Below are 26,769 nucleotides of genomic sequence, written 5' to 3' on the forward strand. Positions count from 1 at the left end.
GGGAGACTCATCTCACCTGCAGTCAGCAACAGACCACCAAAGTACCTTGCACAGGTAAAAGTATCAGGCTTTTCTGCCCTTCCACCATTAGGATAGATGACGGAACCCTGCGGTTCTGAATGCATGCCTGATGGCGGGCACCTGGAGTAGGGTGTGGGCATACATAGATGGGATTCACCTGGGCTAAGACTGGGATTTTTTTTTTTTTAAGGGCAGTGTCACAGGGACGCCAGCAGAAGCGGAGAAGCAGAACTGAGAGAGAGAAGCAGCAGAGACCACCACAGAATGCCGGAGAGACCAGATAGAGTGAAGACTTGCTGGGGGCTGGGAGACCTACCAGCCTCCCGGCCCCCCCGGCACCCCTGTCTGCCATGTGCCTGGTAAATTCCAATAAAAACCTGCAAAAGCCACTGAGGGCTCCCTTTTCTCCTTTACCCTGTCTGCTGCATCAGAAAACCCGCACTGTGTCCCTTCCTGCCCACTACACACATGTAATTGGATCTCACATTTCTTTATTCAATTATTTATTCCTAAGCTGTAACAGATCTGGCTAAACTTAAGTAAAACCCCAAATTTCACATCCCAGATCTCCCCACAATGTCTGCACTCTGCATCCACCTCTTCTGCCCACCCCTTCCCAGGTAAGCAGGCAGGAAGGAGTTCTCTATAAGGTTAAGTGGGGTGCTTATTAACCCCGACCTGCTACTCCTGGGACCAGGGTAACAACACAATTGGGTGATTAAAGAGAAGTAGAACTCTTGTTTTACATGAACATCCAAGTGTAGTCTGTGCATTTGGACAGTGCACAGACACTGGAAAGTGAGGAAGAGAGGGGAAGGAGGCGAGGAACATGATTGTGGAGGCCTATTTAGCGCTAATGATGGTACCAGGAGATTTTCATTGCATTAATTCTTTTTTTAAAGATTGTTTTTTTTTTTAAGATTTATTTATTTATACAAGCACTGGGTATAGTCAGAAGCACGGGAGGGTGAGATAATTCACCTGAGCCAGAGCGGGGAACAGAACAGGCAGACTGACGAAATACACTGCTGAGGGAAGCAGCGGGCGAGACAGGAGAGGCCTGCACACCATGTGGGACCCTCGCCGTTGGCCGGGGATCGAACCGGCACTGCAGAGGCTACGGGCAGCTTTGCAGCCCAGTGCTCAACCGCTGCACCACCAGGGGAGGCCCTCGTTGCATTAATTCTTAATTCAACACTACCAGTCCTCTTATCTAGTTTTACAAATGAGGAACATACATCTCAGAGGGGGTTGTTGACATTCCCAAGGCCAACAGCTAGGGAGGAACAGCTTAGGACCTAGAAAGTGGTAAGGTAATATAATGTAGGATCCTATAGGATTGCAGAGTCATGGTTCTTAAGCCTACATGCAAAAACTCTCTAACGGCTACCAATACTTAATGCATCCTTACTACTGCATCCTGTGAACTGCCATTGTAACTTGTTCTGAACCAAACCAAAAGGCACAGCTTCCAGTTCTTCCTTGCTCAGGGTGGTGAGAGCCCTTCCCACCCTCTCCAACCTCCTCTGCCTTTGCAGGCCTGTCTGAAGCCACCAGGGGGAGCCCTTGCAAAGGGGATTTGATGTCCTACTTATCAACTGGGGTTGGGACAGGCCCCCTGAGATCTTCTGTAGATAATTCCTCCATTAAATTCTTTGCAACTGTATAGGAGATAAGGTTTTGACCTAAGTGAGGACTAAGGTGCAAGGGGAGCTACAGAGAAGCTTTGGCCTGCCCCTATTAAATTTGGAGCATCGGGCACCCAATCTAATTGAGAACAGAGCGCACAGGACCATGTGGGTCAAACTGCAAGTCATGAAATCAGTGCAATGGAGTGAGCTGACCACTGATTTTTTAAATAATAAACAGCACATTGTGGCTCAGAAGAGAATAGAAAACATGAACATGATCACATGTAGAAAGAATGTGATTACTGTTTGGAGAAATTTTACTTCAGTACATGCATATTTTAGTATATGTGTGTGTGCTGAGTCATGATGTAAAATAGATATCTTACTGCAGTCATTAATTATTGAAGCTTACCAACATGAAAACCTTATTTAACTTCCAAATTCCCAGACCCTGTGCCAGAGGAACTAATTCATTTCTGCCTTGGGGCCTCGAGACCTGTATTTTCAGCAGATTCATTGACAGAAGCAATCATGGGCCAGGTTTGGGAACCCAACCACCTGTTAGAGAAATAGGCACCTGGAGGGCTCTCTCCCAGTGCCCCGCCTCCCCTCTGACTACCCAGGCAAGAGAGACTTTTCACTTCAGGAGCTGGGCCTTAACAAAGCCAGAAGAGTGCCTGCTCTGAGAGCTCTGGCTACCAGCCCCTACTGCCCCTGGTTGCCCCTCCCACCCCATTTCTTAAGAACTGAGGATTGGGGCCTCCCTGGTGCCTGAAGGGGTTAAGTCTCAGCACTATTAAGCTATCACCAGCCACTGCAGCACAAGTTCCATCCCAGACCAGGGAGCTAACCCACATGGCGCAGCAGACATCTCCCGTCTCTCCCGCTGCTCCCCTCAGCAGTGTATTTCATTCAATCTGCATGTCCCCCACTCTGTCTCTGGTGAATCCTCTCACCCCTCGCACCTCTGGCCTGTACCCCAGTTCTTGTATGCATAAATAAAATCTGAAGGATTTTATTTATGAACTGAGGATTGGGTTTCCAGCCCCAGCTGTCAGAAAAACAAGCCAGAAAATAAATCACTTTAGAGTCAGCCAGACCTACATTCAAACCTTGATGCTTCTATTTACTACCTGGGTAACCACAGGCAGGTTTAGGGGATCTTTCTAAGCCTCAGTTTCATTAGCTTCTAAATGGGAATAATACTGCTCCCCGGGGCTGTGGTAGGATTGAAGTATAATATTGTATCCAAATGCTGAGCCGCTGAGCAGGTGCCTGAGGGACACAAGAGCTCCATCATAGGGATTCTCTCCTTTGGGCCTGTGGGTGAGAAAGACTCTCGTGAAGTGAAGTAGCCACCAGAGTGGGGGGTGAGGGGTGGGGTTGGGCTGCTACTAATGGAGATTACATTGTCCAGCCTGGGCGTTTTGAATTAACAGGAGACTTCCTCAGCAACTCCCCCGGGCCTCGGGCACAAAAGTGAACTCCTCTGGAGAGTGACTGTCAAACTAGCCTGGCGAACAGTGGAGAGAGCCACTTGCTAGGAAGTGGGGTCTCTGGACTGAAAGAACCCCGGGGCCAAGAAGCTGGAAGCCGGGCAGATGGAGGCCGGCGTGCGCCCCGCGGGCGCGGGCGCGGGCGGCGGGAACGCTGCAGCCCCGGGAGAGGGAGGAGCCGCGGCCCAGGTGGGGCAGGTGAGGAGCCTGCGCCCAGGTGTGTCCCGGGCGACGGGAAGTGGTTGCTCCCCGGTCAGCGCAGACAGAGCAAAGCGGACGCTCGGCCCCAGGATTCAGCGCTGGGAAGCCAGATTTGTCTCCCAGAAGCTGCCTCGGAGGAAAGCCATGGAGGGGGTAAGGCGCGTCGGTTTGTTTAATGGGCTTTCTCTGTGCTCCCTCTGGCCGGGTCTCTTCCCTGCCAACAGCGAGCCCTGGGGATGGGCCGCCCTGTGCTCCCGGCCTCCTGGAGAGGAATGAACACGAGGGGCGTCCGCAGCGCACTGGCCTTGCTCCCGGGAGCGCAGAACCGAAAGCGAGTTACTGTGCCACCTGGGAGGTGAGGTGACCAGCGGGTCGCGGGACGGTGGCTCGAGGGACTGTAGCCGTTAACCCTGCGCCGATTTTTGACCCACTCGCGAGTCTGGGTGTCAGCGCCTGCTGGCTTCTCTGTCCGCTCGCCCCTGTGGACTGAGCCGGCGTCAGCGCGGCGAATCCCAGCGGCCTGAGCTGAGGGCGCTGTGCGGTGCTCTTTGCAGCGTGGCTTAGGCTGGGCACTGCTCCGCGGGAGCTGTGTGCCCTGGGGCAAGTGAGGTCTTCCTCTGTGCCTGCTTCCTGCCCTCATAAAATAGGGTTACTGCTGGAATAACTAACTTATGAGATGACTGGAGGTGCTCCTAAGAACAGAGGTGACCTTTGGGGAAGCACCTTCTTGGATAGCAGCTGCTGTTGGCATAGGTGGAGGATGTCTGGGTGGTCTGACCACATCTCCTTTTCTTCTCCAGTTTTCCACTGCACTATCCCGGCTTTAGTAAATCAACTTCTTCCCAAGGGGGGGAGGGGGATAGAGGGTGCACTTTGCTTCCATATCTCCTTTATAAAACCAAGTCAGATTGCTTCCTCCTGTGAATCATGTGGCTTCTCTCCCAGAGGTTTGCTTTTATATCAGGTCAGAGGATCCATTTCAGCTGCCACCCAACCGGAAAACTCCCCTTTGCCCCAGGCTACAGGACATCTGTCTCCATGTGGCAGATCACTCCTGTCCAACTAGCAGAGGTCTAGAAAATTAAGCCAGGGCACCCTGGTATTGCTCTCTTCTCTTCTGTACTCCCACCCCCACAGCCGCTTTGCGGTTGAGAAGCTCCTGTCTGATGGAAAATGTCAGGCTGAATAGATTTACTGTGGTTGTAAGGAAATCAATCGGACTTACTTTGTTCCCTCCAATGAGCCAAGGTAGGGGCTGGCATCCATTATTTCAGTTTATCTACATGACAACACAATGACATTGATGCCATATGCCCCTGTTTTATAGGCTAGGAAATTGACAGACTGTTGTCACTTGCTCCATGGCATACAGCAGGTAGGTAGCAGGAGGGAGCACAAGATTAGATTTGTTAATAACGTAGTGAGTGCCCACTCTAAGCCAGGTATCATCATCAGGAAAACAAGTAGGATGTTAGGCAATTTAGAGAAAAATGTGCCAACAAGGATGTGAGTTAACAATATTTTTATGGGATAAGTTAATGTAATTACATGACATTTTCTGCTCAGGGAACAGGAGAAAAAATCAAAAGAGAAATAAGGGTTATTTTTCATCTTTAAGCCTAAGGGCGATTTTGCTTTTTTAAAAAACAAGATATTCACTCAGGATAAAGATGACGTATGTAGACACAATGGAATATGACTCAGCTGTAAAAAGAAATGAAATCCTGCCCTTTACAGTAATATGGCTGGACCTAGAGAGTATTGCGCTTAGTGAAGTGTCGGGTGGAGAAAGGCGAAACAGCCTATAATTTCACTTATGTTTAGTACATAAAGAAACAAAAATAAGTGAACAAACAAAACTTTTAGATTGTAACAACAAAATAGTGATTACCAGCAGGGGAGGGGTATGAGAGAGGGGAAACTGGAAAAGGGGGTCAATTGTATGGTGATGGGTAAGAAGCAGACCTTGGTAGCAAATCCTGAACTCTATACAATGCTATCAATCAGTGTTACTTCAAAAAATATTATTCAGTATTGATTGAATACCTGCATTGTGTTGTCAGGTGCTGCACTTGCAGCAATGAACCAGTCAACTGCCTGGCTATATATTCTAGTACAGGAGACCTAGTGCAGGTCAAATGGCAGTGATTACAACATGGAAATACAAGGCAGGGAAGGATTTGAGGATGGCAAAGCAGTGGAAAGGGCTGCTGTTTTCAATGGAATAGTTTCAAGGGAAGGTGACATTTAAGCAGAAACTTCAAGGCAGTGAGGAAGTTGGCCTTGTGGATATCTCAGGGAAGAGCATTTTACAAAGAGATGGCAGTGATTGCAAAGGCCCTGAGGCAGAAACTTGCGTGGTGTGTTGAAGGAACAGCAAAGGTGGCCAGAGTGACTGCACAGTGAACAAAGAAAAGAAGGGTCAGACCAAGTAGGGAGCCATTGCAGGAGCTTCAGGCTTTGCTCTGAGAGAGATGGAGAGCACTTGAGTGTTGTAAGTTGTTCACTCTAATGCTTTGACTGCGTTTTAAGGGGGATCACCTGGTGACTGTTTTGAAAATAGATGGTAGAGAATAACAAGAGCAGAAGACCAGGGATGAGGCTTTTGCAGTAATCAAAAAAAGGCAAACTCATCAGTGATTCCAGGTGTGAATCCTGAGGGCGCGAAAGAAGGGAGTCAGCATTTACTTAGATACTTAAGATGAAACAGGTTTGCATGGAAATCAGGAGTCAATCAACAGAGATGGGCCAACTAGGGAGTAGGATATTTAAGTTTAGGGAGAGATCCAGGCAAATCTACATTATCTAGCAGTGTGTTGGGTACAGGGTAGTGATTAGTGTGTGTTACTACAGGGGCATTAACACTTGACTTCATATTCTCTATCATTCCCCCCAGTAGGAGGGAAAGTCTTTGTCATTTTTCTTGACCCTGGGCTTTGGCCTATAGAGCATGGCACATGGGATATTATGTGAGTTTGGAGGCTTTGCCATAAGTGGGCCCGCGGCTTCCTCCTTTGTGAAAACACTCGGTCCCCATGTAAAAGGTCTGTATCCTATGGCTTTCATGTTGGAAAAACCTCATGTAGCTGTTCTAATTAATGGCTCCAGCTAACCTTCACTTTCTAGCGTTTCTGCAAAGCTAGGCAGGACCCACAGCAGGACCCGCCAGACCAGCCTGTCATCAGGGAGATGATACTGGGTAAATTTCATCCATACTGTATGCCGCAAATGAATCACCCAGTCAAGCCTTGCCCAGAGTCCTATCACACAGAATTGTGAGGTATGGGAAAAAAGTTGTATTTCAGGCCACTCAGTTATGGAGAGGTTTGTTTTGCATCAGTAAATGCCTGAACGATTACATAGTTTTCTTTTTAGTTCTAAAAAACAGTATCATTGTCCCCCATAAACATGGGCTCAAGAATTCTTTAAAAATCTTTTATTATATAGTTTGGATACCCAGAGAGAGGTTAATGAGTTTTTCTAAATTTAAGGTAAGTTTATACCTTAGTGCCTCCCCTTAGCCAGGTAAGTTGTCACACAGACACACAGTCTTGGCTGGAAAGAATCACCACGCATTTTTGAACTGGGAGTGCTGGTTAGTCATGGAGTTTACAAAATGGTACTTGAATTCTTAATGAACTAGCTTTGGAGTTGCAGTTGAAAGATTTATATTTCTACTTCTACCTCTTTTTAGTCAAGTTATTTGAACATGTCATCCAATAATAAAATGCAGGAGTTGGGAGATTTCTCAGAGAACAATAGTCTAAACTCCTATTTTAGAGATGGGGAACCTGAACCCCATAGGGAAAATGTGAAATTATGTAACTCATTCTCTGTCCCTCCAATATGGAAGGTGCTCAATACATGGTCTTGCTAATTTTGAGAGTAAACTCTCTGACAGAAGGTCTCTAGGCAATGTTCATCATTCAGCAGATATTTACCAAACATCTATGCTTAAGCCCTATCTTAGAATTTCTGAGAACTATTGTAGACACCTGTTAGTTGCTCAGTTTGGCATGGGATAATGTAAGAAAGCAGGTCATTTTAATATAAAATAAACAATAGAATGAAGAAGGTTGTAAATTTCAATGGCAGCGCTGAGAGGAGGTGCCTAACCCAGATGAGGTTCAGACTGGGCTGGTTGGAGGAACTGAGAGTGAGCAGATGAGGAGTAAGTAACATTTCCCAGGGGGAAAAAAAGAGGAAGAAAGCAGAGGGGACAGTGGGGCAAAGGTGAGCCCCAGGGTGGGGTGAGGATTCAGAAGGACACTCCTGCACTTAGTTGTGATGGAGCAGAAAACGGAAAAACAAAACAAACAAAAAGTCAAATCCTAAGAAGTAAATGGAAACCAGATATTGAGAGACCCTGCATGCCATTTGCTCTTTATCCTGGAGGACAAGGGAGCCACTGAGGAAACTACACCTCCAAATGGGGAGGTGAACTAACCTCCCTGTGTCGGGTCATGCTCAGACTCTGACCCTGCAGGACTTCCTGTGTGTGGTTATTGTTGCCAGAGCTAAATCTAGAACCAGGTTCTAAACGCCTGTAAAACCACTCACCAAGCCTTCAAGAGCCATTTCGGAAGTTGTGTTTTTTGTTTTTTGTTTTTTTTTTTCCCTTGAGTAGTCTAATTTTAGTGACTAAGTTGTAAGACAGAGTAACACTTAAACAGAGGGGACCAGCCAGCTGAGAAGGAGCATGCCTAGAAAGTGGTCTGTTACTGACGAGCTTGTTCTTGGGGATGAGTGTTGAGACAAGGCTTGTGAGTTCCAAGAGAAATTCTGAGGAGAAAATTGCAGTCCCTAAAGACAGGCCACATAGCTCCCGCCTTATTAGGACTGCGGTGTTTACTCCTTGAGGGTGAAACATGGTGACCCGCACACTGCAGGGCTGATGCCCATTCCAGTTATTCTGTCCATAGCATTCAGCCCAGTGTCGCCACCCCATAAGCCATGTCTTGCCTCCTCCAAACTAGGCAGCAGCAGGTCTCCACTGGAGAGATGGTTCTAAGAGACACACCTGACCTTATCATTCTCTTTCTGTTGTCCCCTGTGCCTAGAGAGTTGGGCCCAAACCCAAGCTCAGGCACCTGCCCTGTGTGCTCCTGCCTCCCTGCCTCATGCCTCTTGTGCTCCAGCCTGCCATTTCCACATGCACATTCTTCCTTCCACAACACTGATTTTTACTTCATTTAAGACTCAGCTATCACCTCCTCGAGAGGCCCTCTTTAGCCCCTCTCTCCCCGCTCTCCACCATCACAGTTGGTCTTTCCCACTTTGCAAGACCCCAGCCCTTTAAAACAATCCAGGTGTGGCCCAGAATGTCCTAGAGAACAGAAGATCCCAGAAACAGCACACTGGTGCTTAAAAGCACCCGCTCTGAGCCAGCCTGACCGGTTTAGTTTCTGAAACTGCTGTTGACTAGCAGTTGGACTTTGAGCAAGTTACTTATATCTTTTTGTGCCCCAGATACCTCATTTATAAAAGGAGATAATGGTATCTACCTCTAAGCATTCAACTGAAGTTTAAGTAAGTCAGTACATATAAAGAACTTGAAAAGTTCTGTGAACTCAAAGGATGGCCATGCTACAAACAGAACAAGTTAGAGCAGCAGTGAATGGACTGTTCGGACTTGAATCATGTACTTTTCCCCCCTAATCCATATGTCAAATTCCTCACCCCTAGAACCTCAGAAGACCTTATTTGGAGATAGGGTCTTTTCAGAGGTGATCAGTTTAAAGTGCAGTCACCAGGGTGGCCATCCAATATGGCCTGTGTCCTTATAAACAGGAGGAATATGGACACACATGGAGACAGTGTGAAGACAGGAGGACACCTCTGATCATGAAGAAAGCCATCCACAAGCTCAGGAGAAAGGCCTGGACAGCACCTTCCCTCACAGCCCTTAGAAGGAACCCACCTAGTTGACGCTTTGGACTTCTGGCCTCCAGAGCCAGGAGGCCATAAATGTCTATTGCTTAAATTAGACGGTCTGGAGTACAGCAGGTTAACCAAACTCAGATGTGGACCTTATCAGCAAATTAGAGAATTGCTGTGATGCTCATGGAGTGCCTTTGCCCATCAACCTGGGAGCTGTTTTCTACCATGTGCCCTATTTTTTTTTCTTTTATATTTTTTACATCATTTTTCATTTTTGCACAATGTACGCATCTTCATCTCGGTTATAGTCCCCAGACAATTCCCATCCCCCTCATTTTGACCTCTCTAAAAAGATAGCGTAGCTCTTCAGAGAAGAAACCTGAGACGTGTCGACTCCTTCCCACAGTGGAGACGGTGCATCAGTATTCCTCCCCGCTCTCTGACTTGGGTTTGGTTTTGCTCACCTGTAAAAATCTAAAATAGCAATCTCCTGGGTTGATTTTTAAAGAATGATTAAACATTTTTCAAGATTAATTTGACTTTTTGTTAGGACATATTAAAAACTGAAAAGCTACAAATAATGTGCATCAGAAATAATACTTTAATTTTGGATCATAATACTGGAAAAAGTTAAGGTTACCTATTACTCTGATAGTGTGGTTTTCATCCTCCCCCATTTTAAAGAATGTGCAGAAGTAGGATTCAATCTCAGACATATTTGTTTCCTGAGTACCTATTCTTAATTCTTGGTTTGGTTCCTTTTTATCACTATCCTCATGAGTGGTATATGGGACAGAGTTTTAAGTTTTAAATCAGAAGACCTGAATTTGAGACTAGGTCCACTTACTACATGGACTTGAACAAGCATTTTATCTTCTCTCAGATTCTGTTTTCTATTATCTATTTGATCTTGTCTTTAAGGGTTACCTAGGGTCATGTGTTTGAAAGTTCTAGTATAAAAAAATTAAAAGTCCTGGGCCTCCCTGGTGGTGCAGTCTTGAGCGCTGGGCTGCGAAGCTGCCCACAGCCTCAGCAGCGCCGGTTCAATCCCCGGCCAGCCAATGGCGAGGGTCCCACATGGTGCGCAGACCTCTCCTGCCACCCGCTGCTCCCCTTAGCAGTGTACTTCCTCAGTCTACCTGTTCTGCTCCCCGCTCTGGCTCTGGTGAATTCTTTCACCTTCCTGTGCTTCTGACTGTACCCAGTGTTTGTATAAATAAATAAATAAATCTTAAAAAATAAAATTAAAAGTCCTGTACAAATATTCATGCTTGTGGGTATGATCAAATTCCCCTTAATCCAAAATTTGAGCAGAGAAGATGTTAGAATTGAAACCACTTTCCCAACTCTTACCTTTTGTGAACCGAACCGGCTAGTAGCTTATCTCAACAATTAGTGTGTGACTTTAGATAAGAAAATCATTGTTGGGGAAGGTTGGGTTGGTTTGTCTGTTTGTTTTCTAATAAATTTGAAGTCATTATAAAAAAAGAAAGCAAGATTGACATTTAAACTTGTTTTTAATTGAAGTAAAATTGCCTTCTAACATTATGTAAGTTTTAAGTGTGCATCACTGAAAATCAGTATGTGTGTATGCTAAATTACATTCATCACTAAAAGTCCAAATCTGTCCTTAAAGGATAACAGGGAAGTGTGACTTTTTATACCCTGAAAAGTCACCCAGAGTCTCCTCCTGTGTTTTGTCTTTTCACACAGTGTTGCTTCAGAGTTTGTGCTCAGAGGCTATTTCTCCTGGTTGTGGTACCCACCCAACAAACAGCATTGGATTGGAATTTGGGGGGTGCATGTGCATGTTCCTATAGGTAAATATTTTCCCCTGGGGACCTCTGTTTCTTATTTACTAACAAGGATTTCGTGAGTGAGATGATATACCTAAGAAAGCACCTAGCATCAGCACGCCCATGTGATCCCAGTTTGTCAGGCCAGTAACTTTGAGCTGGGTGGTAGAGATCTTAGGTAGATTCTCAGATGTGGGATGTGTTTTTCTACCTTGTTCCATTCTGAGGACGGGACCCTAATGCCTGCATCTGTAACTCTCAGAGACAAATGAATTAGCATAGATGTGCTGCCAGATGTTCTGAGCTCTGCCTTCCCCCAGTGCCCACCCAGTGCCTGGCCTCGTGGCTCTTTTGCTGGACCCCTGGCCCAGGAGTAAAGGTAATATTGGCAGAGGACCCACTCTGTGCTAGTCCCTGCACCTAGATGCTCTTTTTCATTCAAACTTGCGAATCATCTGAGAGAGAAAAAAAAAAAAATCCCTATTTTACACATGAGGAAATGGAAATTCTTTGGGGTTGTGTGATATTTTTTTCATGACTATTATGAACAGTAGCAGCAGCTGATATTGACTGTGTACTTCTCTAAATGGGGCATGATTTATATGTATTCACTCACAGCAGCTCTGGGGCAGGCTCTATCATTTAGGCAGGAGGCACTCCCACTGAGAAGACCCAGAGAGGTGGAGTAACTTGCTGAAAGTCACACAGCTAGGATAGGATTCAGACCTTCAAGCTGAAGGTTTAAAGGACATATTTTGTAACAGCAGAAGTTATAGAAGTTCTAGAACAGTGGTACCAGCCTATCAAAAGTACAGAGAGAGCTGAAAAAGAGAGGCATCTCAAGAAGAGAGGCATCACCACAGAACCCAGGGACACAACTAGCCTCTGCATCTCTGCTTGGAAAAACAAAAGCAGCTTGGACTGCCTGTAACCTCTGGGGGAAACAGCATCATCACATGTTCTTACTGTTTCCCCAGGTCTCCCTTCATAGCATGCGCTCACAATGAGATTAATAAATCTCCCAGTAGAAAAACAGAGCCTGGCAGCACACCTTATCTAAAAAGTTGCTTCAAAATAGCTGCACTCTTTCTTAAAATTCCTTAAAATAGCAGATGAAAGCATTCCTCCTTACCTGTGAGACAGAGAACTCTCATATATTTGCCAGTTTTAGAGTGAGAATTTTATATTGACTTTTAGCTTCAGAAAACTGACTGAGAGAATACTCAACTTGTAGACTCATTTTTGGGAAGGTCTGCCAACCTCCTGCCCATGTTCTGCTCCAACCCAGGAGTGCAGTGTGGAGTTGGGGCTACAAGGGATGAGAAGGAGTCCCTATTATTGCCCTTCCATCATCAGCACTGGGTCTGAGAGGGTCTCACCCTCCCAGTGGGAGCTGTGGAGTACAAGATAGAGCCATGGGCAAGTGTTCCAAAGGTTCAAGTTTAAATTCCACCCCTGGGGACATTAACTTCCTCAGTCTCAATTTTCCTACCTGAAACTGTTGAAATAATACTATCTGAGTGTATTTTATTAAAATGATTCAAGGGTTCACTTGAAATGCAGTTCTCCCACCCAGATATAAAGTAGTGTTATTTTCAGAAGCAGTCTTAGCCCTTGGTAGTATGTCTATGGACAACTTTGAGCACATTTCCAGAATCTTCATCTGTAAAAGGATGAGTTGAGGGCCTCCCTGGTGGCGCAGCAGTTGAGCGTTGGGTTGCAAAGCTGCCCGCAGCCTTTGCAGCGCCGGTTCAATCCCCGGCTGCTCCCCGGCCACCAGAGGAGGGTCCCACATGGCGCGCAGACCTCTCCTGCCGCCCGCTGCTCCCCTCAGCAGTGTACTTCGGTCCTTCTGCCTGCTCTGCTCCCCGCTCTGGCTCTGGTGAATTTGCTCATCCTCCCGAGCTTCTGTATAAATAAATAAGTAAATCTTTAAATAAATAAATGAATGAATGAATGAATGAATAAATAGAAGGATGAGTTGAATCAGAGTGTCTTCAAACACTGCTTTGAGTGCTGACATTCAAAAATGTTAAACCTGACAGAAGGGGAATTTTCTGGTTCATGTGGAGGTTAAGAAGATTAGTGAGGAACATTGTATTTATTGGCAAGCTCACTGTTTCACTCCAAGAAGAATTTGTAACAATAACTTTCAACTTAATGTCTCCATATTTCTTTATGCTTCTGTGGCTTAAAAAGTTGTGATAAGACTGAGCATCTGATGGCTTCAAGTCAAACATTTGGCTCAAATTCTAGCTCCATGACTGTCAAGCCATGTGTTGAAAGTGCCTCATCACTAGATGGTGGGGCCCTGGTGCATATGAAGAGCAGAGCCTTAGCATCAATGTCAGGAGCTACTTGCTTACAACAAAACCTAGCCTGTCCTGATCACTGTGTGCCCTGAAGTTTTCTTTTCAGAGCTTCCTATTGCTGCTATATAAATTCCAAAAAACTCAGTGACTCAAAACCCTGCACATTCATTCTCTTGCAGCTCTGGATATCCAGAGTCTAAAATGGGTTCATCAGGACTATGTTCCTTCTGGAGGCTTTCAGGAAAAATCATTTGCTTTGATTTATTCAACTTAGAGGCCTCCTGCATTCACTGGTCCTGGCCCCTTTCTCCAGTTTCAGAGTCAGCAATAGTGTGTTCTCTGCTGCCATCCTTTTAAGACTGACTTTCTGACGTTCCTCTTAAAGGACCCTTACATTGCAGTCATCTGGATAATTCAGGATGATCTCATCTCTAGATCTTTAACTTCACCACATCTCCAAATTTCTTTTTACTTTATTAGGTCACATCTTCACAGGTTCTAAACATTAGAGCATGGATGTCTTTAGGAGGGAGAATTATTCAGCTACCATTATGCTGGTCTAGTCTGGCCATTTCTTCCCCCCAAAGTCTTTATTCAGAGCCTGTGTCATGGTTGAAAAAAAAAAAAAAAACAGAATGATTTGTGAACCTACGGAGAGCAGAACTGAATGTTTGAAGTAGGTTTCTTGCTGCCCATTGTTGGACACTAGTGTCAGTGGCTCGGCTGGGGTGATGGTAGGAAATGGAGAGGCGAGTGAAGGGAAGTGAGCAGGACTAAGGTGGACTGGAGAGAAAGCTCCAAGAAAACCCACAGATACTTATGTCAGTGAATGCAGAAGAATGGGGCCAACATGGAAGCACTTCCCACAATAGGAAAGTAAAATGCCAGCTGTCAGACCAGATAAAATGTTCCCATCTGAAACCACCAGGCCCGTTAATTCTGTACATCTTCCCTGAGCATTTTCTCTGCCACAGGTAATCATTTCATCATTGTCCAAATCACCGTGATAATCATGATGATCATCAGTATCCTCGTCCTCCTCCTCTTTCTCCCCCTCTCCTAAGCCACATCACAACTACCCTCATTAAAATATTCCCTGGCCGCCTCTGTGCCAGACCCCCAGTCAGTTTTGATGCCTATGGCAGTGCTGCGATACGAATAGTCATGGCACCATTTCACACATCAGAAATAGGGGAACAGAGCACTGAAATAACTTTGTCAAGGTGACAGAGAGAATTCTTAGCGATAAATTCCAACCTAAAACTTTTCAGCCTGGACCTCTGTTCTCAACACTCTGTGCACTTAGAGTGGCACTTGTCTAGGATGGAAGGGGAAATGCAAAAGACAGCATTGGTGTAACACACATGCAGTTGAGAGTAGCACAGGGTTTTGGGATGTACACAGGGGGGGACTACTGCTCACTGATACCTGATGGGAGGCTTCCTCAGGGAGTTGCAACTGAGCTGAGTCAAGCAAGATGGTTATTTTTCAGACAATGAAAAGGAAGAAGAGCATCTCAGGCAGAGGATGAAATGTGGGAGCTCATGGGGGCTTTCATTCCCTCATCAGATATTCACTGTCTCCTCCACTCCAAGCACTGTTAGGAAACCCCGAGAGGACTAAGATAGGGGTCCCTTCAGTGCAGTGGGTAGCGGAAGCAGATAAGATTGGCAGCTTTGAGAGCAATAAGAGGGGTAGATGAGAGGAAAATAAGTTACTAAGAATGTGTTGTATCCTATTGACAACGTACTTCCACATGCACAGCACACACCCTAGCCTATAATAGACACCCCTAGTTAGTGAGTGAATGAATGAATGGTCCCTGTTGACATTTTATTTATTTAAACATTTATTTGTTTATGCATACAAGAGCTGGGGTACAGGCCAGAGGTGTGCGGGGGTGAGAGATTCACCAGAGACAGAGTGGGGAGCAGAACAAGCAGACTGACTGAAATACACTGCTGAGGGGAGCAGCAGGCAGGACAAGAGAGGTCTGCCGTGCCATGTGGGTTGCTCCACAGCCTGCTGGGGATCAAACTCGTGCTGCAGAGGCTGCAGATTACTTCATAGTGCAGTGCTTAACCCCTTGTGCCACCAGGGAGGCCCCTTGTTGACATTTTATTTATTTTTTTTTAATTTTATTTTTTGTCTTTATTTTTTTAATTTTATTTTTATATTCCCCATACAATTGCAACCCACTTATTTTGACCCCAATCCCTCCTTTCCCCACCCCCCAGGTCCCATAGTGTGTCTCTGGTTCATAGTTGTTTGTTGATTTTGATTTTTTCTTTCTTATAGTTACTCTTTTTCCTGGTCCCTTATTTAGGTTTTCTAGATTCCTGACATTTAAAAACAGCTCGTTTGCCCTTACTTCCTTGAGTATTCTTCACCACGTGTCTGTGAGGGCGGGCTGAGTTGTACACCTCCAGGGGGCACTGTTCACAAGACAGTCTGTGAATGGTCTCTGTGATGAGGATGTGACGACTCCCCTAGAGATGTGTGACTTGGTAGTGTGGGGTCACATGTAATGTAGAGGATTAACACGCTTCGATGGAGCAAGCTGAGGAAGGAAGAAGGCAGAGAGAGGGACAGTTACTGTTACTCAGCCCCTTCCTCGCACAAGGAGTGTGAGTTAACTCTGCTAGAGTCAGCCTGTAGGGAAGAATGGACCCCAGGTCTGTCCACGTCAGTGCATTTCCACAGCACCTGGGTTCTCTGCAAATCCATCAGTTCATGGTTCCCTTCACGGGTCCAGGGATGCTTTGTTTCTAGGAGACAGCTGGGCTGTGGGGTGTGCTGTTGGCCCCACACAGCTGGCACCCTCCCAAGGTGAGGGAGTCGGGAGCTGGTGCTGGGAGCCTTTACAAGGATTGGTGTGTAACTAATTGCTGCTGTAAACCTTTCTCACTAGGGGCTCTGGCTCTGCTAGTTCTTTGAGTCAAGAAAATCCCAAGGTTTACTGAGTGGATTAGCAGAATACATATTTAGAAAGCACAGTGGCTGTTGAGCATTCATTTTGGATAATGAAATTTTGTCCCAGATAAAGGGCCTTGCTAACACTCTTCTGTTGCATTTCATGACTGTGTATTGGTAAAAATTGTTTGTGGCCATACTAATTTATGTTAGAAAAAGCTAGGAGACTGAAGTCAGAAGGCCTAGGCCAGATATTGATTAGCTCTTTAATCTTTGGCACGTAACTCAGCCCGTCCAATTTCAGTTCCTCATCTGTAAAATGGAATTAATCATGTCTCCAAGACAGCATTATGGAAGACTAAACAAAATAGTGTGTGAATGAGTCTAATCCAATATGGTAGAAAGAAAAGAACTTGAGTTCTGGAATCAACTTCATTTTAAAATCTGAGCTAGCTCTTTATAATGATGCAAAAGTCAACACCACCGGTAACAGTATTTATGGAAAATATATCGTTGGCTAGACACCGTGCTAACTTAGCATGGATTGTCAAAATTAATAGACAGCATTAAAGTGAATACTATTATCGTTGCTTTGTTATTGACCCACTGCCATGAGGAAGGTAAAGTTCAAAGTCACCCCACTGAAAGTGAAAGCCAGGATCTAAGCACAGATGCTCTGACTCCAGTATCCATAGCATGGGTTTTAAGCCCTAAGCTAAATTGTTCTCTCTCCAAGCCTTAGTTTCCTTAGCTATAAAATGTAATCATCATACCTGCCCTGCCCGATTGTTTGGTGAAATCAAATTTCCACCTGAAGGTACTGAATGCTGTGGCATGGTGTAGGGTGGTAGGGGGCATAGGTGGTGGTAGAGGAGGAGGTGATGATGACAGTAGTGAGTGGCTGTGCCTTTTATTTTTTAAATTTATTTTATTTATATAAGAGCCAGGGTACAGGCCAGATGCGCGGGAGGGTAAGAGGATTCAGCAGAGACAGAGCGGGGAACAGGACAGGCAGACTGACAAAATACACTGCTGAGGGGAGCAGCATGCGAGACAGGAGAGATCTGCTTGCCATGTGGGTTGCTCCAAGGCCGGCGGAGATTGAACCAGCACTGCAGAGGCTGCGGACAGCTTCACAGCGCTGCGTTCAACCGCCTGTGCCACCAGGGAGGCCCGGCAGTGCATTATAAAGCTGCCTCCCATCACTGTGATTGGAGAAAGAAGATACTGGATTGACAGGAAAATGGAACAGGAGCTGCTTTCTCTTCTTTAAAACACAGAAACATCTAACACCTGTAAAGTTTGTCTCCATTGCATTTAGACTGGTGTTTTGATTTCTTTGACAGTTTCTTCATGCAGCTGGGACTCTGATAGAAAAAACAAACCTATGAACTTGGCCTCATTGGCTAAGGAGCTTACATCATGTGCTGTAGGTGAAAACCATAAAATGGCTCAAAGAAGTTATTCAGCCTTCCTCTTTTCAGTCTTCAGTAAATTACACTTTAAATAAAACTGTCATAAACCCCAGGACACTGAGAAACTGTTCTGTCTGGGCTTTGAGAGGGCAGCACAGAGAGCAAGAAGTCCTTTCAAATAAGGATGCTCTGTGGTCAATTTTTCCACCTTGCTGGCAGCCAGATTTAGTGGAGCCTCCCTGTTCTTGCCCCACGTTGCAGTGCCAAACAGGCAAGGGATGGGAGGGAGAGGCCGGTAATGGGGTGGTTTGAGAACTGGCCTGTTTGCAGAGATCGTGAATTCTAGCTTCAGGCCCTTATCCCCAGACTGCTAACTAAGTTAAATTTGAGCCCTTTTGCTGGGAGCTGCGTTTTGAATTTGGTATCTCAAGATGTTGGTGCCCATTTTCTCCTGTGAGACCCCCACATCCCCACCCCTACCCCCACTACAAAATGCAGTTAACCAGCAATTATCTTGTTTTACTGTCTTGAGGAAGTTTTACTATCTCAAAGCACTCTGGAGTACAGTGGGGGGGAGGGGTGTTTCTTGGTTACATAACAGGCATCATAAACCTCATTTGTTGGAAATTAATAGTTAGCTTTCTTTGTTTTCGTGTGCTTGAGGGTTTCTATACTGGCCTGAGCCTTGAGCATGGGGTGGAGGCTGCAAAATATCGATTTCTAAGTCTCCATCTCCTTGCATAGTCTGTGAAAGTATTTTGAACCATAAAAATGCAAATGTGCATTAGGTTTGTTTTTAATGGCTTGTGCAGCCTTTCAGGCTGCAGCCTCAGCCCCACTTCTTACCCCTCCCAGTCTCACATTTCAACCTTGCTCCCAGCTTTGGAAACCCACAGCTGCCAGCGCCCAAGCCTCTGAGATCTTATAAAAGTCTCTTTTACCTGTCAGGCCCCCTAGCCTCCAGATAGCCAAGCTCCTATTTGTTGTTCATGCCTGGCTTTTTCCAGGAAGGTCTTTTCGTTCCCCCAAACCAAGTGACTCTTGTCTCTGCCTGCCACGGTGAGCCCTTCCCAGCAGGACGTGGGGCACTGGTAATTCCTGCTTACCTGCCCACCTTTCCATAAGACCATGGATCCCATGAGGGCATCTCTGATACATTTATGGTACCCAGAGTAGGCATGCAGCAAGTGATTGTTGGATGAACTTGGGGAAAGACAAATGCAAACTGTCACAAGAGGACAGGTGCACTGTAGCATCGGCTTCTTGTGTAAAGCTCACAGGCTCTGAGATCAGGGCTGGTGCCAATGTTGGCTCAGCCATTGGCTAGCAATGCGACCTGAGCAAGCTCCAGAAAACTGACTGGCATCTGTCCTCACCTTCCAGGCCATCATTCAGAGGTCTGCTGCAGGATTTTAGTTGCTGTGGCTAAGTACATATGTTGCTGTGTGCGGTGCCTAGGAATGTAATGACAAGAATGCAGTGTGACTTTCTAGTCTTCTATCTGGAATTACTCCTAAGTTTTCCTCAGTTGTCACCATCTATAAATACATCCAACGGTTTTCTAATCAACGCTGTTCAATAGGACACGAATTGTCACCTGTGTTCTGTGCGCATAACAGAGTGATAGCAGCATGAGTGAAAAGAACGTAGTCTGGCCCATACCCCAGAGGGCCTCACAGCATGATGGGGAGTAAAGTGGGCACATAGATCGATGGTTTTAATAAGATTAAATAAATGGAAAGATAAAGGTAAGCAAAAGGTGCTTAAAAGCATGAAATGCTACTCTTTAGCCCAGCGAAAAGGCTTCTAGGAGGGATTGACAACTCAACTAAAAAAGATGAGTAAGTTTCACTAGGCAAATGCATATGAACAAGGCATTCCAGGCAGGTGGACTAGTACGAATGCACACAGGCAAGTTCAGTTTTACTGGCGGGGTGAGTTAGAGGCAGGAGGTTGTGAAAAATGAATTTGAAGATGGAGGCAGGGAAAGACCAGCCGGTGTGATGTGCATGGCTGAGGAATTTGTGTAGTTTTTGATCAGGGAAATGGGGAACCATTGATGGTTTTAAAGGGAGGTGACATGATCAGAACTTCATTTCAGATGCATCATTGTTATGTACTTAATTTGTCGTTCTCTATGAAAGCCTTTTTAAACATTTGCTCTATGCCATTGCTCCAGAAACCCTTTCATTCATTTTCATCAATTTTGTTGGCACATATTTATTGAGTACTTGCTGGGAGTAAAGCAGCATGCTTGAACCTCTGGACTCTACAGAGGTATGCTTATTTACTTGCCTTCAAAGAGTTCACAGATAATTGGGGGTGATGAGGTGTCCACTTGGGTGATTATAATAGGACTTAGAAAATGCTGAGAGGCATGAGACCAAAAGAGATTTGCAGCTGAGATGCTATAAAACATGATTCCCAACCTAGTGCTCACTGGCTATACAATCAGCTCTCAAGATCATTTCAAAACCTATGGCCCCCTGGGAGTCTGTCTCAGGGGAGCAGGTTCAGGGGTGCTCAGGGAGTTTCTCCTGCACAATCAGATTTTAGAACCAGTGACAGAAGAGGTCTGAGAGGGGAAGAGGTTGAGTTCAAAATGAACCAGTGGTGAAGGGTTTCTTGGAGTAGGAAGCATTTGAGCTAGAAAGACAAGTAGAATTGGAGCAAGAGATGTTTAGCAAGACCATTCCAGGTGGCAGGTACAGCATAGGCTATAGTGATGCAGGAAAGAAGACATGTTATGGGAAGCCCAGGGATTTTGCATGATTGTGACATCAGAGGTATAAGGTGATCTGGATCAAGGAGCAAAGCAATTGACACCTGAATTGATAGATAAATGTGAAATGTTATTAATTTTTTCAAAATGCAAGGACATGACCAGAACTGCGTTTTAGAGACAGCAGGTCATGAAGAGATGCTTGACTCAGGCCAGCCGGTCACCAGTTAGAAAATGATTGCAAATGGCTCAGAAGAAGATGACCAGCTGAATGGAAATAGCTACATTAACAGCTGCCATTTACTATGATTGGAGCTAGGGAATTGTTCTCTCTTTCTTCTTTACGCCTTGAAAGAACCCTAGGAAAGGGACAGGAACAAGTGTCTGATTCCTTCCCCACCATTCCAAAATCAGTAAGCTCTGAAAAACACTTAGCCTCCATAACTATTTTGGTATCAAAAGCCTACCCAAGCCAACCTGAGACCTTTATGGTGTGTATTTATCCAAAATTCGGCAGACCTGAATGTGTTTTACTACAGAATAGTACCACGCTGGATGGCAGAGTGCTGCCTCAGAGTGCTGCCCACACTGGGCAGCACAGAACAGAATTTGTTATATTACCTTTCGGAAATTGGAAAATGTCCGAATGCCAAAGTACATCTGGCCCAAGGATTTTGTGTAAGGATTATAGACTTAAATGAGTGTTGTTTTGTGAATGCTGAAACTAAATCTTAGAGAATCCAAGCTGTTTTTCAAAGAGGAAGAACAAACGGAGGCAGAGCTCTTGAGAAGGGTTGGGCAGGGCGGCAGGGACTTTGTGGAGGCGGGGCTGGCACACAAGTTTTCATGTTGGGTGCTGGGGAGATGATTATTTGTGGTGGTGCCAAAGTACTGTTGGAATGTGTCATGAAAGTTCCAAAACCTCTATAATTAATGATGGGTGGACAGAAAGGTCCTGAAAGGAAGAGTGGAGGCAGAGCTAAGACAAAGTGGCAGAGCCATGTGACATTAAATCCATGTAAAGGCTGCACCAAAACAATCTCTTATTTTTCTTCAAAGGCCACTGGAATTCCTTATGACCTCTTTGAGTAAAAGTTTTCTGAAGGCCACAATGACAGTGGCCTCGGGGAAGAAGAATGACTTTCTTCCTCACACCTGCTTCGTGGTCCTCTGTTCACCTGGAACATGAGGGCTGCTGCCTCTAAGGCGTTCCTCTAGCCCAAAGTGCCTTCATGGCTCCTTTCTTCCCAGTGAAAACCTACCTATCCTTCTACCTATCCTCCTTCAAGAAGGATCCCACAGTGGACCAAGCCAAACTAATTCTTTACTTTCATTGATGCCACATGTAGACTTGGGCTAGAGAGTGGTTGACATCGGTGCCTTCACTCAATGGGGATTAACAGTTTCAGTTCTGGGGCCTCCCCGGTGGCGCAGCGGTTGAGCGCTGGGTTGCAAAGCTGCCCGCAGCCTCTGCAGCGCCGGTTCGATCCCTGGCTGCTCCCCGGCCACCAGAGGAGGGTCCCACATGGCATGCAGACCTCTCCTGCCACCCACTGCTCCACTCAGCAGTGTACTTCGGTCCTTCTGCCTGCTCTGCTCCCCGCTCTGGCTCTGGTGAATTCTCTCACCCTCCCGCGCTTCTGACTGTACCCAGTGCTTATATAAATAAATAAAAATAAATCTTTAAAAAAAAAAAAACAGTTTCAGTTCTTCTTTTTACCTGGTTCAGGTATCCGTTGAAGATAGAGTGATAGACAGAAAAATTTGAGTTGAGTGGGAGAGATTGTTGTGGTAGAGTGTATGATAAGCCATTGTGGTAAGGTGGAGGGTATGGTAAGCAGGTATGGTAAGGCAGAGGGTATGGTGAGTAGGTATGGTAAGGTAGATTGTGTGCATGCTGAGCAGTAGTAAACAGAGACTCCTGACCCAGAACTGGGATAGGCAGGAGGTTTGGGGAAATGATGCTTTAATGAGATTTGTGTGAGTAGGTCATCTTGTGTCACTCTCCTGCTTGCAACTTTTAGAAGCTTCTGAGAACCTACTGAATAAAATCCTGATTCCTTAACTTAGACACCACATTTCCGCCTGCTCCAGCTCCAGTAGTTAACTCCAGGCCATACATACTGCAAGGTGGGAGCTGGCCTAGGTATGCTCCAGGTGCAGAGAAAGGACAGGAAGACAGTTAACCAGGTTTGGAATTCTAGGCACCTTTCCTGCTTTTATCTAGGCATATGTGCGTGTGTAGTGGGAGGGAGATATGAGAGTAGATGTAGTCTAAAGAGACTAAGCGATTGTCTGTGGGATGTCAGCTGAGAATCTGGGGAAATGAAGACAGCAGGGAGCCCACACTATCCCCCAAAGGGAAGAAGTGTTGAGGCCCAGGGATGAATTTGATGGAACCAAAGAATTGCTGGGGTTGGGGCACAAGAATAATAAGCGGGTGAGATAGGAGGTGGTGATCCAAAAGTAGGGTACTTGAAAATGATGGTCCAGTATTGGTGACTGGAGTCGAAGGTGTATCCATGGAAGTTGTGGCTGAGGTTGAGTGGAAAACAAGGCCATCAGAAGTGATGTCAGAAGGTTGTTGGAAGGGTTCCCCATGTCCTCAGAGTGGTAACGGAGGAGAGCAGGAAGCGAGATCTTCAGTCAGTGGAGAGCATCCAGGACCACTGCAGGTGACTTCAAGAGGGAGCAATGAGTTCTGTCTGGTGTACTGGTACTAGGAGTTGGTATGTTTATGTTTGGGGAAGAAGAAAAGATCTTGAAGTGGCAATGGAGAAGAGAGCACTTTATCGATCCCCTGACCCCAGAATAGAGGAGTGTGGGAGAAAAAGGTCACACTGCAGGGAGGATCAGGGGAAGCTCTATCTTTAAGGGGGACACCAGTGTGAGAGCAAAGGGGCAGATGTTGTATTCATAGCAGAGGCTGAGGACTTGAGGACTTGTGCTAGCCCCTGATTGTGAGTTCCAGAGAGCTCAGTGGAAGGTGTGGGGAGGTATGGGAAGGGTGAGAAATGGGATTCAGCTGGGGATATGATAGAGGTCTGCGGGGATAATCCTTCTGTTAACAGGGTAGCTTGGCTTTCTGATAACCATGGTAAGCAGGATATATGCATGATGTTTCAGGAGAAGGTGCATCATTGGCCAGCCATTGCCCACTATTATGACTGGGGGGTAGGCAGCTATAATGTGGTGCAGGTGTTGTGTGTTGTGATGAGGAAGGATTGTGGTCTTACTAGACCTCACAAGGTTCTGTGGAATGTTTTTAAAGTCAGCTAGACTGTGTCATGGCTAGAGAAGAAGGAATTTTTCTGGCGGCATGGGAGCTCTAAGTACCTCCTGTTGGCAGCAGATGGTATTGCAAGTAGAAGAGGACAGCACTTCACAGAGCACTGACCAGAGGCCAGGCTATGTAAACATTATTAACTGAAGCCTCACAGTAACCCCATGGGGTGGACTCTATAAACCCATTTCACAGATGCAGACAAGATGAAAAGTATTGATCTGACCTGACAGGTACTGGGGTGTGTAATTATTGATTCTTATACCTTTATGATGGAAATGTTTAATCTCTCTATATCCTGTGCCTTTTCAGAGGGCATTTGGGAGGATTTCAACACTTCTATGCTCTGTTGTTCTTATCCACCCCCATTCCTTGGGAGCTTCAGAATTAATCACTGGTACCAGGAACACACACTGCTTTGCCATTATTATAGCTCTTGTAGTAGTGAAGGTTGGATCGAAGCACTTTTATTCATGAAGGTTGACTCAGATGCTATTTTTAATCGACTTTTCTTTCTTTCCATCTTAGGTAGGATTTGACAGCTATTTCTGCCTCTCTTCCTAGGCTCATAATATCTTGGCTTCTGCTACCTCCTGCTCTGCTTTGGATTTTGAGTTTGCATTTTCCTTAAGACTCTTGTGAGTGCTTGCCAGGAGAATATTCAGCTTAACCGTGATAAATCATTGCCATTGATGTTGCCATTATCTTTATCTTGTAGAAGGCAATATTCAGCAATTTGTGGAAATTCACAAATGAATTTACTTTTAAAACCAAGAATTATGCATCAAAACAGTGTCGCCTCCTTTTGGAATTCAGGTGTTCTTACTTTATTAGTCACTACCAATTTATTGAGCACCTGCAATCCTTGTTTGTGGCAGCTTGCCCAGTTGTGTGCTGTGTGCCATGGTAGATGTACACCCAGGAAACCAAGCCCGAAGAGTGGCCCCAGCAGCCTGCATAGCAGGGGAAAGTCCAGAGAGAACAGGGCAGCTACTGTTCAATAGCCTATGAACCGGAAGTCGAGATGTGGGATTTCACATAGAATTTATTCTCATTTGCAGCTATATTTTGGAAGCGTAATAACACTAAGTTGTACTTTATCAGATTCCCATTTTCTTATCACCTTTTAAAATAGAATTGCCTTGAAAATCCAAGATAGTGTCACGATAGCCATATAATTTATTTAATTTTTTTAAATTCCCCATTTACATTAGATCTACTGTTTTGTGCACCTTGGTATAAACAGCACAAAATCTGGGGCAATGTTTTAAAAGCAAATACAAATTGATTTCCTGGGATTTTGATTTATTAGTTTGTTTAAAAGATGTTACAGAGGTACTTTTTAGCAATTTTAAAGTAAGTGTGACATGTGCAAAACTGATTATAAAATGTCTGTGAGGTAACAAATAATTGTAGTTGGAGCTTCATTTGTAAGATATATCAGCAGAATAATTTGCAGCTGTCCCATCCTATGTCAAACAGACTTGTATTCAAATCCCTGTACCCCATGCTAACTGTGAAGTAGAGAAAGTTACTCGGCCTCTGTCCGCCACCTGTAAAATGGGATGATAATAACTGTTTTGTAGAATTATTGCAGACATTAATGCATATGGGTTGGTGATAGGGATGATAAGACAAGAAAAATGTATAGTTATCAATTCTTTGTTATCAAAGGGGAATACTTTGCAAAGGGGAAAAATAATTCCCAGAAACTAATATTGTAATATTTATGCTCATTTGATCATGTATTAACTTATTTTAAAAATGTATTAGCCAAAATAAAATCTAAAGCTGTCAACAGATTATTGGGTTTAAGGCGTCCAGAATAGAGGATGACTCTGGGTCATCCAGAGTTTAAGTCCCAGTTTTGATCCTCCTTTGCTGTGACCTCGAACAGGTTAGCTGCTTAGAAAAGTGTAGATATTGGGCCTCCCCTATGGCGCAGCGGTTGTGCGCCGGGTTGTGAGGCTGCCCACTGCCTCTGCAGTGCCGGTTCTATCCCCGGCCACAGAGCGAGGGTCCCACATGGCGCGCAGACCTCTCCTGCCGCCCGCTGCTCCCTTCAGCAGTGTATCATCAGTCTGCCTGTTCTGTTCCCCGCTCTGGCTCTGGTGAAATCTCTCACCCTCCCGCGCTTCTGACTGTACCCAGTGCTTGTATAAATAAATAAATAAATAAATAAATCTTTTTTTTAAAAAAAGTGTAGCTATCATGTAAGATACTTGCATGACAAATAGGCAAATAGTGCCGATGTTTGTTACTATTTGCTGTTCAAGATATGCATGAGTATGGAATGGAAGAAGGTAGAGGGGTGGGCTTAAGGCCTGAGAATGTGGAGACTGACTGGCTGTGGCTTGGGACAACGAAGCAGATGGTATATGACAGTGTACTACCATATTCTTTAGATCCCTGTATACTGACTGAGAGATGTCTGTTTGATGAAGTCTTCTTCCCCCTAGCTTGGTTAAGTAAATTCATGTAATTATGATAACACCATATCTAAAGAACAAGGATTCAGACTTTTAATTTTCATACTGGTCTCCCTATTCTTCTGAAATAGCAATGTCTTTGTTTCTCTTGGCGGGTTGCTACCTCCTTGGTTAATTTTTGTATCTAAGAGATAAACCCTTTCTGTTTAGAGAATACCACTGTCTTTTATCTTATGTTGTTCCCACAATATCTGGAATCATTTTGGCCTTTACTCTCCATAGCTTGCTCAGTCCAGATCAGCAGTGCCAAGGGCTCTCTTCCAGGGCTTCTTTCAAGGTTGTCTTCTGACATCACAGCAGTTGAATAATTTCTGTGTGCACTCTAAGCTGCTCTTCTAAGGGAAACAGTTTAAAATTTTGTACAGTTATAATTCATGAACAATGTGAACCTGATAATTTTATAAATGTTTATTCACTGATCCATTCATTCACCTATCATCTTGTGAGCCTTAGAGCTAGTATTGGGGGCAGGAGGGTAACCAAGAAAAATTAGACACTGCCCCTGTCTTGAAGGGCCACTGAAAGACTTATAAATCAAGGATTCATTCAGTCATACATCCACCAAATTTTTCTTGAGCATTCAGTTTGGATCAAATATGTCTGGCACTGG

At 45.1% G+C, this 26,769-nt stretch overlaps 1 protein-coding gene across 1 annotated transcript in view; it reads left to right on the forward strand.

The window, feature by feature from the left end:
* The first annotated feature begins 3,253 nt into the window (after positions 1 to 3,253).
* Positions 3,254 to 26,769, forward strand: part of FYB2 (FYN binding protein 2) — an 84,734-nt gene continuing 61,218 nt past the window's right edge. Inside the window, exon 1 of the mRNA XM_054691541.1 lies at positions 3,254 to 3,502. Within this exon, the coding sequence (XP_054547516.1) occupies positions 3,254 to 3,502 (249 nt within the window). The remainder of the gene's footprint in view (positions 3,503 to 26,769) is intronic.

Source organism: Talpa occidentalis, unplaced genomic scaffold (assembly GCF_014898055.3).
Source record: "Talpa occidentalis isolate TD23 unplaced genomic scaffold, MPIMG_talOcc4v2.1 talOcc4.9, whole genome shotgun sequence".
Taxonomy (NCBI): Eukaryota; Metazoa; Chordata; class Mammalia; order Eulipotyphla; family Talpidae; genus Talpa; species Talpa occidentalis.